The sequence below is a fragment of the Amblyraja radiata genome, chromosome 8, assembly GCF_010909765.2.
Source record: "Amblyraja radiata isolate CabotCenter1 chromosome 8, sAmbRad1.1.pri, whole genome shotgun sequence".
In the NCBI taxonomy this organism is placed as follows: Eukaryota; Metazoa; Chordata; class Chondrichthyes; order Rajiformes; family Rajidae; genus Amblyraja; species Amblyraja radiata.
Genome location: NC_045963.1, coordinates 59,586,019 through 59,601,133, shown reverse-complemented (window position 1 = coordinate 59,601,133; position 15,115 = coordinate 59,586,019). Strand labels below are relative to the sequence as shown.

The 15,115-nt window shown below is 42.0% G+C and overlaps 1 protein-coding gene across 1 annotated transcript in view; it reads right to left on the bottom strand.

Annotated features, from left to right (window-relative positions):
• Nucleotides 1-15,115, bottom strand: part of aig1 (androgen induced 1) — a 160,677-nt gene that overhangs the window by 21,649 nt on the left and 123,913 nt on the right. The window contains 1 exon segment of the mRNA XM_033026040.1: nucleotides 13,340-13,455. Within this exon segment, the coding sequence (XP_032881931.1) occupies nucleotides 13,340-13,455 (116 nt within the window).

Sequence of the window (15,115 nt, the reverse complement as noted above, 5' to 3'; positions counted from 1 at the left end):
AACGGATCTGCACTTGGTCTAATAATATATAAAACTGTGTGCCGTCGCCTGCCGTCCGTCCGGCTGCCTTTCTTCCTTTTGATTCGTTTCCATCGTGTGATGTCACAATGCCCAATGCTCGCAGATGTCCAATCACAATGCCCAATGCTCGCAGATGTCCAATCGGAATGGATCCATTTACATGGACGGCTTCCGGCTGCATTTCTTCCTTTGATTCACTGCAACTCCGAAACCAGACGAAGAATCGCCGACATCTTTTCCATTTCGGTAGAGATTTCACTTTTCTTTCTAAGTATCTGCTCCTTATTACATTTCGTCGTGTTTAAGTACACGTTTTTAATCAAATCCTTCCCCTGGCTTCTCACCCATAAAAGCAGCCCCAGCCCCTGGTGAACGTTCCATTGTGTGATGTCACAATGCCCAATGCTCAAAGACATTCTTGCCATAGTGGAAGTACAGAGAAGGCTCACCAGACTGATTCCTGGGATGTCAGGACTTTCATATGAATAAAGACTGGATAGACTCAGCTTGTACTCGCTAGATTTTAGAAGATTGAGGGGGCATCTTATAGACTTACAAAATTCTTAAGGGGTTGGACAGGCTAGATGCAGGAAGATTGTTCCAGATGTTGGGGAATTCCAGAACAAGGGGTCACAGTTTAAGGATAAGGGGTAAATCTTTTAGGACCGAGATGTATGGACATATTGCTCAACATCACCCCTCGTAGAGCATTCCCCGCACCCACCACACTCTGTGTAATAAAAGTTGCCAGGCACATGTCCTTTAAACTTTGCCCCTCTCAACTTTAAGGTATTCCATTGAATCTCTGACTGTTCCACCTTGGGGGCAACGTTTCTGACTGTCTACACAATCTATGACTCTCATATTATATAAACTTCTATCATGTCTCTCCTCAGCCTCGATTGTTCAGACAACACCTGCTGCAACGAATTGCACTTGTTCGTATTGATCAGATTACCCAGGTTTAGTGTGAAATGTTTGTTCCATGGTTGTCTAAACTGGGTTCAAGTAATATATGGCTCTGTGGCATACAGCTATGGATGACTCTGTAACGAAGGAAGAGCCTCTCTGTAAGTAGTTTCAAATATTTTATGTGTGAGCTGTTGTATAATATCATACAAATGTATATAGAATCACAGATAACAAGCACTTTAGAAATTGAAACAAGTCTATAACGAAAAAGGTCAATGAGGTCCCATCTCTTCCACAACCCTTGTACAATTGATCAATAGAACCTTCTTCAAACCCACATAGAGGTCTGCAAAATGTTATTTACATCCTACTCATCCCCATAGGTAAAACAAACAGAATGTAAACATGCCAAAGGAAGTTCACATCCTGCATTGTTATACTACTCTCCCTGCTTCCCAGACACTCGGGAACTTTCTTGTTCCTCTTGGCATCCCAAGTACTTCACAGCACAAGTCCGAGGTAGTCACTGATTTATTTCAGCAGAGGCATGAGCCATGAGTCCACTTGGGAAGCAGACCCACATAATATCCTGTGAGCAAATGTAACTCTTTCTTTAGACTACCCATGTTTTTATGCTCACATCTTCTATTACTTTGGATGAACTGTGAAACGAGAGTCTGGTCTCTCGGGTGGATGTGTAAGATTGTACCAAGGCAGTATTTTGAAGAAAAACATGGGATTTCTTCCCGGTACCTTAGTTGATATTTATCACTGAATCAACGTAGCAATGCTATTTGTGGGAGCTTGCCTCATTTCCTACATTGATTGATTGGTTGTATGGTGATCTGGGCTGTCTGGAGTGTGTATGTGCATATCTGTTTATTTACCCATTATCACAGTCTGTTGGATATTAACATTCCCCATCCCTGTCAGTGCTACACCAGCTGTGAGACGATAACAGCAACTTATATTTTAATTTATTTTCTAAATATATATTAGCCCATCAAGTCTATGCCAAACCTCAGTTTATTCTCTTAATTCCTTTTCTCCACTTAATGTATTTCTCTCATATACAAGCATTGCAGATTCTACCACTCACCTAAACGAGGGACAATTTACTGCTGCCATTTAACCCACTGACCCGCATGGCTTTGGGATGTGGGAGGAAATCAGTGCGCGCAAGAGAAATAAAGTCAAATAAAGTTGACTTGACTTGAGACACACCAGCACAAGAAGAATGTGCACATTCCACCTAGACCACACCTGATATCATGATTGAACCTGGAGCTCTGGCACAGCGAGGTAGCAACACTAAGTACTGCACCTCTACATACCTTCCAATTTATCTGCTGCCATTAACATCACAAAATATTGCAAGGCACTTGGGAGTGCTGTCAGGCAAACCTTGACCTCAGCTGATGTAAAGCCTGCAGGACAATGATTACGAGAGGAAGACTTTAAGGGTGAGTTACAGAATGGAAGAGGGGCAGAGAAGTTTGAGTTAGAGATCAGAATTTGCTGATGCGTACAGGACTGAAACAGATTACACAGGCAATGTGGAACAATTCTACACTGTGATTTTAAAGCTAGGACGAGAATTTTAAAGTAAGGACGAAAACTTTCTTAACTGCAAAACGATGTGGATTGTGGGACTCACGGTGATGGATGTATTAGGGATTGGTTCCAGCCAACAAAACAGATGGCAAGTATTTGCAGGCAATTCTGATTTTGTTTCATAGTTGCAGCTGCTGCAGGGCACTATTTTAGTTGCTGATCCTATTGCACTCACCACGTGTTGAACACAAACAAACCTGGACGGTTCACTGAGCTCTGCACATGATGGGATTCCTAATCTCTGTTTTATGATGAAGGATGCATTCCTTCAAAGGGTCCTCTCAAATGAGGAAAGCATGCAGCTGAATGGCACCAGGAAGTTCAGCCTCAGGGGAAGTAGGCACTGATTATTAGCGTGTTCCTCATCAAGCCCTGGAGATTGTAATGGTGGAAACACCCCAACCTTGTCCCCTCTAAGGGAAGCCCCCTGGATCTCCACCACACTGCCTCTTTAAGGATAAGGGGGAAATCCTTTAAAACCGAGATGAGGAGAACTTTTTTCACACAGAGAGTGGTGAATCTCTGGAACTCCCTGCCACAGAGGGTAGTCGAGGCCAGTTCATTGGCTATATTTAAGAGGGAGTTAGATGTGGCCCTTGTGGCTAAGGGGATCAGAGGGTATGGAGAGAAGGCAGGTACGGGATACTGAGTTGGATGATCAGCCATGATCATATTGAATGGCGGTGCAGGCTCGAAGGGCCGAATGGCCTACTCATGCACCTAATTTCTATGTTTCTATGTTTCTTTGGTAACCAAAGTCTGAAATTGGATAGCACAACCCTTCACCCAGCAACACTTGGGCATTATTCATTCAACAATGTCCTTTGTATGGAGATGGGGGCTTTGCTGGAATTTGAAAATATGATGATTCCAGTTATACTTCACCCAATGCACAAATGCATTGTAGGTCTCAGGCCACAGTAGAATCCTTTCTCCCTGCTAGTGACAAGTTCCTTGGACAGATGGCCCAGTGACACAGCAAGTAGAGCTGATGCCGCACGGATTCAGTGACCTGGGTTAAAACCTCTGATGCTGTCTGTGTGGAGTTTGCACGTTCTCCCTGTATTCACATTGATTGCAAATTGCACAGATTTATGGATGCAGTGCGGTCAGGCACACAAATCAGCCTCCCCACATCAACTCCTTCAACTTCAGGAAAACAGCTGGCCCAGGAAAACAGCCAACATAATCAAGAACCAATCACACTCCAGACATTCTTTCGTCTCCTCTCTCCTGTTGAGCAGAATACATACATTCTTGAAAGCACATACAACCACATTCAATAACATTTAAGTTATTGAATAAAATTCAAGCTTCATCCCTGCTGTTAATAAACATGTGAACTGACCTCTCATATTCCAGGGATTAATTTCCACTTCCATTCTACCTTGTTACATCCCTTGAACTTCTTTTTACCTGCATTTTCTGTTGATAACACAATATATTCTGCATTCTGTTTATCTTCTCTTTTGCAGTACCCAATGTTCTCATATATGGTATGAATTGCATGCATAGTATGCGAATAAAGGTATTTACTGTATTTCGGTACGTAATGATAATATACCAATATTGAAACTCTGCCTTCATCTCACATCCCAGAGAGGTTGGCAGGTTAAATAACCACTGTAAATTTCCCTTGATGTGTAGGTGAGTGATAGCATCTGGGGGAGAGATGTTGATATGAGGAGAATAAAATAGGACTAACTGTAAATGTGTGCTTGATGGTCATCACAGACTAAGTGGGCCAAAGAGTCCAAGCATTGTGACTATATGTGCTGGAGTAAATCAGTAGGATTTTGTAAACCAGCATCTGCAATCCCTGTGTCGACATTGTAACATTATGTCTCTGCTTCTATTTCTCATAGGCCTTACCAAATGTCGGACTGCCATTTGGTCATAGGACGTCTTTCTTAACCTCCACTTCAAATATGGACCAGGTTCAAAGGAGTTTGCAACACAATAGGCGCGCGATGTTGCTTGATTATCCAACCATAGCAATGTTCATTGTTCAGCTGCTGGCAAGAAACAATTCCATAATGCCCACCCTAAATGTCGTTAAGAAAGAGGTGATAAGCCATGAATTTGAAGCATGAATTGCAGGCATGATCCTGAAGATACTTTAGAGGCCATTACACAGGGTTTTTACGAATTAACCACGTTGCTGTGATTATGTAGTTGTAATGATAAATAAAGAGCAGAACAGGAAAGGATTTCTTTCCCCGAGCTTGTAGTTTCCAGATATGCAGATTCTGTCCCAGAGAATAAACCTCCCCAGCATCTGCACATTGCTGAAATAATGACAGATCACATAACAGGAGCATGGACACACAAGAGACTGTAGATGCTGGAGTAGTGAGCAAAAACCAAACTGCTGGTGGAACTCATTTTTAGTGGGGAATGAAGTCGACATTCTGGGTTAAGATCCTTCATCTGAAATGGTGAATATGGGTCTGAAGAAGGGTCTCGACCTGAAACGTCACCCATTCCTTCTCTCCAGAGATGCTGCCTGTCCCGCTGTGTTACTCCAGCATTTTGTCTCATTCTATGGTGAATATGAGGTCTGGGAGTGAATTAAATTAAAGTTTTTGAAAAGAATGTCACAGACATCTTGGGCCAATGGGTTTGTTCAGTGTTGTACTGTTGTGTAAGATCCTAAGTGGCCATGAGATAGTAGATATCAAGATGATGCCACAAAGGGGAGAATCTCAAAGTAAGAGGAAATAATTAAAATAACTATAATTATAAGGATTATAAGAAAGTATTGAAACAGGAAGTCCTTCTCAGATAGGATGTCCTCAGTTCTTAGGAATTCTCTACCCAAGTGCGTTGTGGCTGGATCAGCCAGGTATCTAAATAAGATGTAGATAAATTCCTGAACGATTGAGAATTCAGGGCCAAAGAGAGCTGGTGCTGAATAGGATTTGAGGCCTAGGGCAGATCAACCATCATCATAGAGAATCTCCTGCTCATATTTTCTTGTGTTCTTATACCATTGAAAAGATACAAATTAGATGCAAAACACTTTGGGAAGTTATGAAGAATGATCTTTCAATACAAGTCTTTGTTCCTCACATGTGCTCAATGGCTTTAGATTTTATTTGGAGGAAAATTTGCATAATTCAGGTAAAATTTGCAAAAAGTCACTCTCTGCTGATGTATTCTAGGTTACATTGTTAGAAAGTATTGGCCCCAGGAAACAAAGTTTTAGTGAGAGTGGCAGTGTGGAGACAATGGTTTACTGTGGAAGTTACCAATCAAGCAATTTCTGCTCTTGGTGCCTTAGCTTGCTTGGAGTATTACTTAGTTAAATGTTACAAACTCTTCAACATCCTGTATGATGAAAATGCAGATGAGAATGATTAGGAGGCTTGGGCCCTTACTATCTTTAAATCATTGCGGTCTCTGTGGTTCTGCTCGCGGTTTGCTATCGTGGCTACCCCAGAGGAGGTAATGGTCAGGTTAGATGTCAGGGACAGGTGAGGGAGGAGGACCTGACTGTCTGCTTCATCCCTGTGTGGAATCAAAAAATCTGATGTAACTGTGCAGCAGGTAGATCCAACTATATCTCTGAAAGCCACAGCTTCAAGCTCCTGGGCATGTACATCTCTGAAGATATGTCCAGGGCACTGCACATTGCAGCAATCACAGAGAAAGCTCATCAATCAATGCTTCTGTTTCCTCTAAAGTTTGAGGATGTTCAAGAATTTGCCAAACACTCTATCAAACCTCTGCTGGTGAAAGGTGTAGAGCATACTGACTGGTTGCTTCAAAGCCTGGATCATTAACTCAAACATCCAAGTTAAAATAAGGCTGCAGAAAATGATGCTTATTGCCTGGACCATCGCAAGTATTGACTTTCCACCATCGAAGGGAGTTACAGCAAACGCTGCCTAATATCATCAAAGACTCACGCTACCATGACCATGATCTCATCGCACTGCTACCTTCGGCAACAATGTACGGGATTCTGAGAACTATCATCTCCAAGTTCAAGAACAGCATCTTTTCATCAATCATCAGGCTCTTGAACCATACTGTACAACGCTCACCACAATGCTAACTATGGACTATATGCGTTGCACTGCGTACTTTGAGTTCCACTATTATGGTCTGGTTACCTAATATTACAATTTATTGTATCAATGATTATTTTATGTTTATTTATTTATTGTATTTTTGGATAATAAGACTGGATTGTGTGTTGGACTGGGTTACATCTACAACTCTCTGTAATTTCTTGTGAAGAAATTCATTTCCAATAAGTTTTTCCTCTAGTGGTTTAATTAGATAGCTCACAAAGTTTTCACTGTACATGACAATAATAAACCAATACCAACACTAATACCAACACGTGTCCACAAGGACAGTGGAACTGAAGACAATAAGTTCAAGAAGAATTGGACTGAGCAAAATAAAATGCAAGATAGCTGGGATAGAATGTGTAATGGGGCTGATTGAATTGTTTCGGAGAGTGGACTCAGTTTGCCAAATGATACTCCAAACCCGAGATTGATTCCTTTCATGAACAGCATGGGATTGGGTCTGCCCATTTGGAGAGTGGTGTGAGTGGAGCATCATCGGGTTGTCAGAGTAGACAACCTGGATTGATGCTCATGGAAGAGTTTCAGTACCACAACAGATAAAGGTTGGATCTCTATTCAAGTTAAGGTCCTAAATTGAGCCAAAGATGATTTCAGTGGCGTCAGATGGGAACTTACTGAAGTTGGCTGGGGGAGACTGTTTACAGATAAAGGAATGTCTGGCAGGTGGGAGGCTTTTAGAAATGCGATAGGAAGAGTTCAGGATCAGTGTGTTCCTGTTGGAGTGAATGGAAAGGTGAGCAAGATTATGGAACCTTAGTTAAGGAGGAAAGTTGAGAGACTGGTCAGTAAGAAGAAAGAGGCATTTGTCAGGAGTAGGCAGCTGGGAGTATAAGGGATGTAGAAGTACACTTAACAAGGACATTAGGAGCGCTAAAAAAAGGGCCACGAGATATCTCTGGCAAATAAGCTAAAGGAGAATCTAAAAGATTCTGTAAGAAAGTATAAAGGGTAGGTGGGGAGATGTAGAAACCTTTAAAAAAGAGAGTGATAATCTATGTTCAGCCATAGGTAATGGGGGTGGTCTTGAATGAATACTTCTTGTCCTTATTTACCGTGGAGAAGGACGTGGAAGTTTTTTGGTTCAGAGGAGGGAACAGTGATATTCTGAAGCATATTAACATTACAAAAAGGAGGTGTTGGTCTTGAAGCACATAAAGGTTGAGAAAAACCCTGGGATTGTTGATCAGGTGTATCATAAGATGTTATGGGAGGGAGGAGAAGGAGAAATTGCTAGGATTTTGGCAGAGATTTTTATATCTTTGTTAACCACAAGTGAGATGCCGGTACACTGGAGTGTAGCTAATGTTAAATCATTATTTTAGAAGGGAAGTGGAGATGAGCAGTGAGCCTTACATCTTGGTGGGAGAGTTACATGGAGGGATTCTGAAGGACAGGATTTATTTGGATTTGGAAAGCACAAAGGCTAGTAAAGGGGGGTGTTGTTCAGATTGAAAGTCTGTGATCAATGGTGTTCTGCAGAGATTACTGGGTCCTTTATTGTGTGTTATGGACATTATTGATTAGGATGAGAATGTAGGTGGCATGATTTGTAAGGTTGCAGAGTGACACCAAAATTAGTGGTATAGTGGACAGTAAAGGAGATTGCCTCAAGTTACAGCAGTTTATAGATTAAATAGAAAAATGGGCAAGGGAATGGGAGATGGAATTTAACTCAGACAGGTATAAAAGTATACATTTTGTGACATTAAATAAGGGCATGTTATACGCAGAGAATGGCAGGGCCCTGGGGAATGCTGTTGAAATGAAGAATCTTGGGGTGGATGTACATCATTCCTTGAAAGTTGTCACACTGTTGTATGGCAGTAAAGGCATCGACCTGACATGTGATGGAACATTTTATGTGGGATTCTGGTTGCTGTGTTATAGGAAGCAGAAAAGATTCACATGGATGTGTCCCGGGTTGAAAGGCTTTAGTTATAAGGTTGGATAGGCTGGGTCTGTTATCCTTGTAGGAGGCTGAGTGGTGACTTGACAGACTTTATAAAATTATCAGAGCTATGGGTAGGATAGATAGCCAGAGTCTGTTTCTAATGGTAGAGGTGTCAATCATTTGAAGGCATAGGTTTAAGATGAGAAGAAGGAAGTTTAAAGGGGTACATTTTCTCATGAATAATGGTGGATATCTGGAATGAGTTGCTAAAGGAATGGTGGAGACAGGAACGGTAACAATATTTGGGTTTCTAAGTGTTAGTTTTTAGAGATACAGCATGGAAACATTCGACCCACTGAGTCCACGCTGATCTTAGCATAGAAACATAGAAAATAGGTGCACGAGTAGGCCATTCGGCCCTTCAAGCCAGCACCGCTATTCAATATGATCATGGCTGATCATCCAAAATCAGTTCCTGCTTTCTCCCCATATCCCTTGATTCGGTAAGCCCTAAGAGCTTAGCCCTTTGATCACCCATTCACACTAGTTCTATGTAATTCTAATTTCTCATTGACTCCCCACACATTAGGGATAATTTTACAGAGGCCAATTAACCTACAAACCCACAAGTCTTTGGAATGTGGAAGGAAACCTGAAGAAAACTTGCTCAGTCACAGAGGGAACGAGCAAACTTCACACAGACAGCAGCCGAGGTCAGGATTGAACCTGGGCCTCTGGCATTGTGAGACAATAGCTCTACCAGCTGCACACTGTGCTGCCCATTTAAGAAGCAACTTCTGGACAGGTACTTGAATGAGCAGGGTATAGAGGGATAGATTAATGCAGGCAAGTGGGATGAGTGTAGATAGGCATGTCAGCATTGATGAAATCAGCTGAAGACCTTGTTTCCATGCTGTATAACTCTATATCTCTCATGGTGGATGAAGAACAGGGATTAATAATAAGACTGCATTTCAATAAAATAATGCAGAATCTCTCACCAAAGCTTGTCAAATTGACACAACCAGACCTTTTCTGAGTATATTAAACAGGACTCTGCTTCTTGTGGCATTCCCAGGCCAGTACAGTGGACACATCTTATGGGGCTGCTACTTAACTGTTGCAGAGACATTTGTTTCAATCCTGACCTCCAGTGTTGTCTGGGTGGAGCTTGCACATTCCCCCTATAACTGCGTGGGTTTCACTTGGGTGCTCTAGTTTCCTCCCAAATCCCTGACGACACGCATACGTTAATTAGCCATTGTAAATTGCCTGTAGCGTGTAGGTGAATGGGAGAATCTGAGAGGGGAGTTGACAGGAATGTGGTGTGAATAAAGTGTATCAGTGTAGAGTTGGTGTGAAATGGGTGCTCAGTGTCAGCAGGGCCCCAATGGGCCAAGGAGCCTGGTTCCATGCTGTAGGACTCGATGGATACGACGTAGGAAAATGAGTGGATAAAAAGAGGCTATTAACCACCGCAGCACCACCGCATCCCAGTCTGTGACACATCATTGCAGAAGTGAGGATTTTAACAGGGGTCACAGGAGGTGGTTGGGAACCATGAAACTGCAACGGGTTAGTAGTTTCAGGACAGGGAGAAAGGAAAGTGGGAAGGCATGTTGTCACTATTCTGAGCCCATGATACCAAAATGCACAAGCAGGCTGACTCATCTTTAACTGCCACACCTTGATTATAGCCTGCAGAGTTAATCATTATTCAGAGTGTTTAAAATAATCCACTGCCTATCAGCCTTCACCAGAACTCCTGTCTGCACTACTTCAGTGCGCTGCGTGGGATGTGTGCTGCAGTGATAGTGCCTGATTTAGTTCTCTTATTGTCACTTCAGTTTCCTCCAGTTGTTGAAGAGAAATTGTTTTTAATTAAAACATTGCTGCGGCGTCTTTTTAAATAACAGGGAGCTTGTAAAATTAGGATCTGCTTTCGTACAACCATAGACATCGGCAGGGCGGCTGTGGGTTAATTACAGTGGTGTGATGAGGTTGATGGCCTATTGAAGATTTCTCACTCAATGGATGCCTCTGGTTTCTCTGTAATGTTCAAGGGCATGCACTGTATCCCATTGACTGTAACTTGCTGTATGCACTGTCTGACAGGTCTATCATACTTCCTTTGTTCAATAAATAGGGTGTGTCCCCCTCATTGAATATGTACATTGCATTTGGAATTGCTGTTTGATGGTCAAATCATTATCTAATTTTGTTAACCACCGAGGGCCACATTCCAGACTCATGCCAGGATCAGGAATAGCTACTTCCCAACAGCCATCAGGCTATTAAACCTGGCTCGGACAAAACTCTGATTATTAATAACCCATTATCTGTTATTTGCACTTTATCAGTTTATTTATTCATGTGTGTATATATTTATATTATGGTATATGGACACACTGATCTGTTTTGTAGTAAATGCCTACTATGTTCTGTGAGCTGAAGCAAAGCAAGAATTTCATTGTCCTATCAGGGACACATGACAATAAACTCACTTGACTTGACTTCAGAGTGCTTGATGAGCAAAGGCCTGCAGTGGTTGGAATGGCTACATCTTTGTGACTCTGCTTGACCATTTCTACTTAGCCATTACAACTTTTAAATATTGTTTAGTTCAGAAACACAGCATTGAAACAGGTCCTTCAGCCCACCAAATCCATGCCGACCAGTGATCCACGTACATTAGTACTAACCTACACACGAGGGACAATTTACAATTCTTATTGAAGCCAATGAAGCCTACCAACCTGTACATCTTTGGAGTGTGGGAGGAAACTGGAGCTCCCAGAGAAAACCCACGTGGTCACGGGGACAAACTCCGTACTGAAAGCACCTGTGGTAAGGTTCGAACCCGGGACTCTGGCACACTAGGATACGCCAGCATGCCGGTCAACTTATTGAAGTAGAGAGCAACACTATTTTACATCATTGTGGTAGCCTTAGATAGTCATGGAGTCATAAAGTACCGAAACAGGCCCTTCAGTCCAACTCATCCATGCGAAACAAGCTGCCCCGTCTAAGCCAATTTGCATGCGTTTGGCTCCCATCCCTCTAAACCTTTCCTATCCAGATTGCTATCCTAATGATGTTTGAATGTTGTTATTGTACGTGCCTCAACCACTTGCTCGGGCATCTTGTTCGATATACCCACCACCCTTTGTGTCAAAAGGTTTCCTCTCAAGTTCCGCTCTCACCTTCAACACATGCCCTTGAGTCGTTGGCCTTGAGTCCCTACCTTGGGGAAAAAAAGACTCTGTGCATTCACCCCATCTATTCCCCACATTATTTTATACACCAATATGATCAGCATTAACGGCGACCACTCTCACATCTTAATATAATGGTCTCAATCCAATTGCCTCAACACACAAATCTAGGCGATGCTCCAGTGCAGTACTGAGGAAGTGTTGCACTGTCTGAGGTGCTGTCTTTTGGATGGCATGTCAAACGAAGGACAGTCTCCTTTAAACACTCTGCTAGAGGAGCTCAGCGGATCGAGTAGCATCTGTGAAAGATCATGACCTGAAATATTGACCTTCACTGATTGTGCCTGATCTATTGAGTTCCTCCAGCAGATTGGTTGGTGCTCCAGATTTCAGCATTGGCAGTCTCTTGAATCTCTTTAAACCAGTGTGTTCTGCTGGGTGGATGTGAAAGATCCTATGGAAGAACAGCAGGGATATTTCAGAACAATATTTATCTCTCAATCGACAACCCTGGAAGCTTGCAGTATGCAAACTGGCAGTGATAGATTGATAGAGTGATAGAGTCATATAGCACGGAAACAGGACCATTGGTCCGGTTTACCCATTCCGACCAACATGTCTACTCTGGTTCCACCTCCTTGTGTTCGTCCCATTTGCCCACATTTGGCTCATATCCCTCAAAGCCTTTCCTACCCACGTATCTATCCAAATGCCCTTCAAAGGTTGTTATAGTTTCTGCTCAACTACCTCCTTGGCATCTCATTCCATACACCCACCACCCTCTGCGTGAAAAACGTACCCCCTTAGATTCCTATTAAATCTTTCGCTTCTCACCTTAAACCCATGTCCCCTTAAAATAGTATCCACACATTAAAAAGTCATCCATTGACCATAAAGCGATTTGGGAGATTTTTTAAACACATCTTTTTTTTAAATTTTAGTGGCGCAAGTGCAACTTAAGTTGGAAATAAAATGATTTGGTCACTTGGCAACAGTAGCGGTACCCTTGCTGGTTGCTATGGGTTTCATCATTGCCTTCTACCTTCAAATGTCCTGTTTCCAAGCTGCCACCATTTGTTGCACATCTCTTCCATGTCCCACTCACCACAAAACAAACAGCTTTTACGTGCCCTGGCTGGATAGTACTTGAGCTGGTCATCACATACTCCACCTGCCCTAGTCCGTTCCACCATCAATTCTTATTATCACTAATAGTCAAAGCTGCTCAAAGAGTAAAATGTTTACCTTATTTCAATGCGCACCATGCTTTATGTTTAAGACTGCCCACAACAGATACTTGGAAATTAATTGTTAATGCAAAGGGACTTTAAGGCAGTCTTGGAGGTAGCAGGAAGACAGGCAAGCATGAAATTTGTAAAGCTAAAAATATTTATACTCTGACAGTTGCTTCTTGATTTCTGCAGCAGGTTACTAAAACATCCTTCAGGCTGAAAATGCAGCTGTAATTGAGATTTCAGCTTGACTGAGGCACTATTAGTGTGAACTAGTAATGATTGAATGCATTGTGTCCAAATATAGCAGTGGATGACTCAACCATGCTGCCATTAAATAGAGCTACTTACCATAAGATATATCCAGTGGAAAAGAAGCTAACTGCAGCCTGGCCTGTCGTTCTGTTAGGATAATGATGATGAGTTGTCCTCATTTCAATCAGAATGAAGGGAAGGACTGTGGTGTGCTGCAAAACAAAATAACAAGATGAAAATGTAGCATGCTGAGACTGAAAAGTGATAAAATACCTATTAGCAATTCAAATTGACCACCTTGAATAATTGAAGAAAAGAAGTGAGCTGCAATTTTGCAATGAGACGACTTTTGAATCTGCCTCCATCAAGATACTTTACACTCCCTTTGGGGTGTCATCTCATTATATATCACAGTGATCCTACATCCTGAGATTTCTCTATACTGGCAGTCAGAGTATTGATGCCAACTCAGTCAATCAGTACCCAGGGGTGTTAAAACATAAAGTTAACCAGTTCCTGCATTATTTTTACACATGTGCCAGCAAACAGCTCGAGAGGGGGAGACAAACTTCTGGGCTTAGTTAACAGACCTGCAGAGTTTCTTATTACCCAGGGCATGCTGAGTTATTTTGAATAGGTAGTAATTATGCCACATTCACAATGCTGGCTGACATTAATGGTGAAGACAGGCAATTAAACATTTTTTAGCCACGTGGAGCGAAGTCAGAGTGAATGTTAAAAAGTGTTTTAAAAAAAGAATGTGTTGGAAATTCAATCAACTATTCCAGCCCTCTGCCTAAACTTTTCAGCATTCATGTATTTCATTTAATTTGTCTCTTTACCCATTCGCCATTGGCCGACCTATTATTATTCACTAGCTTTAACTGCTCTCTCTCAGTCACCTACATCATCCAATTCACCAGTCTGCACTGCACCCTTACTAAATACCTTCCTTCTTCTTCTCTCCGTGCCTATCCCTACATTTGCCGCAACTTGTTCCATTCTAGGTTCTGGTGCAAGTTCTTCAACTTAAATGTCCACCCTCTCTCCACAGATGCTGCATGATCTACTGATTATTTCTAACACCTTCTGTCTTGATTTCTGATCTCCAGTATCTGTATTATGTTACTTTGTAAATACCATGGCAACAAAAGCCAGGCATATAAAACACAAGTCACTGCAGATGCTGGAATTTTGAGGAATCTTGCTCAACAGTCTGAAGAAGGATCCTGACTTAAAATGTTGTCCATCCATTCTTTCTGCAGCTGCTGGTGTGTTTTTTGATACAGCTATATAGGGTCATTAACTTATTAAAATGTTCCAGAATTATGCACATGACTGTTATAAAAGGAAAACGAAATATAAAGCCACAGCATGAAGCCAAGTTATTGCGGCAGGTGACTAATAATTTGGTTAAGGGAATCGGTTTGAAGGAGATTTACAACGATGTTTCCAGGACTTGAGAGTTTAGGGAGAGATTGCCAAAGCTAGGACTTTATTCCTTGGTGCACAGCAAGTTAAGAGGTGATTCTGTAGAGGTGTTTAAAATCATGAAGGGGACTTGATGGGGTAAAATCATGAAGGGGAATTGAAAGGCGCAGTATTTTACCCAGGGTAGGGGAATCACGAATCCCATTTAATTACCTGTTTTGTAGATGGTGATAAAGAAAAAGGATACCATAGCATAAACCCTCATCCTAAACCTAAACTTAGTGCTAATCTAAATCTAACCATGGGCCTAGCCTTGGCCTTGATCCTAACCCAAATCCTAGCGACAGAATCAACACCAGACATCTCCATAATATTCCAGATGCAATCACACCGAGGTCCTATATAACTGAGACAGGGCATTTCGACACTTACACCCTGATC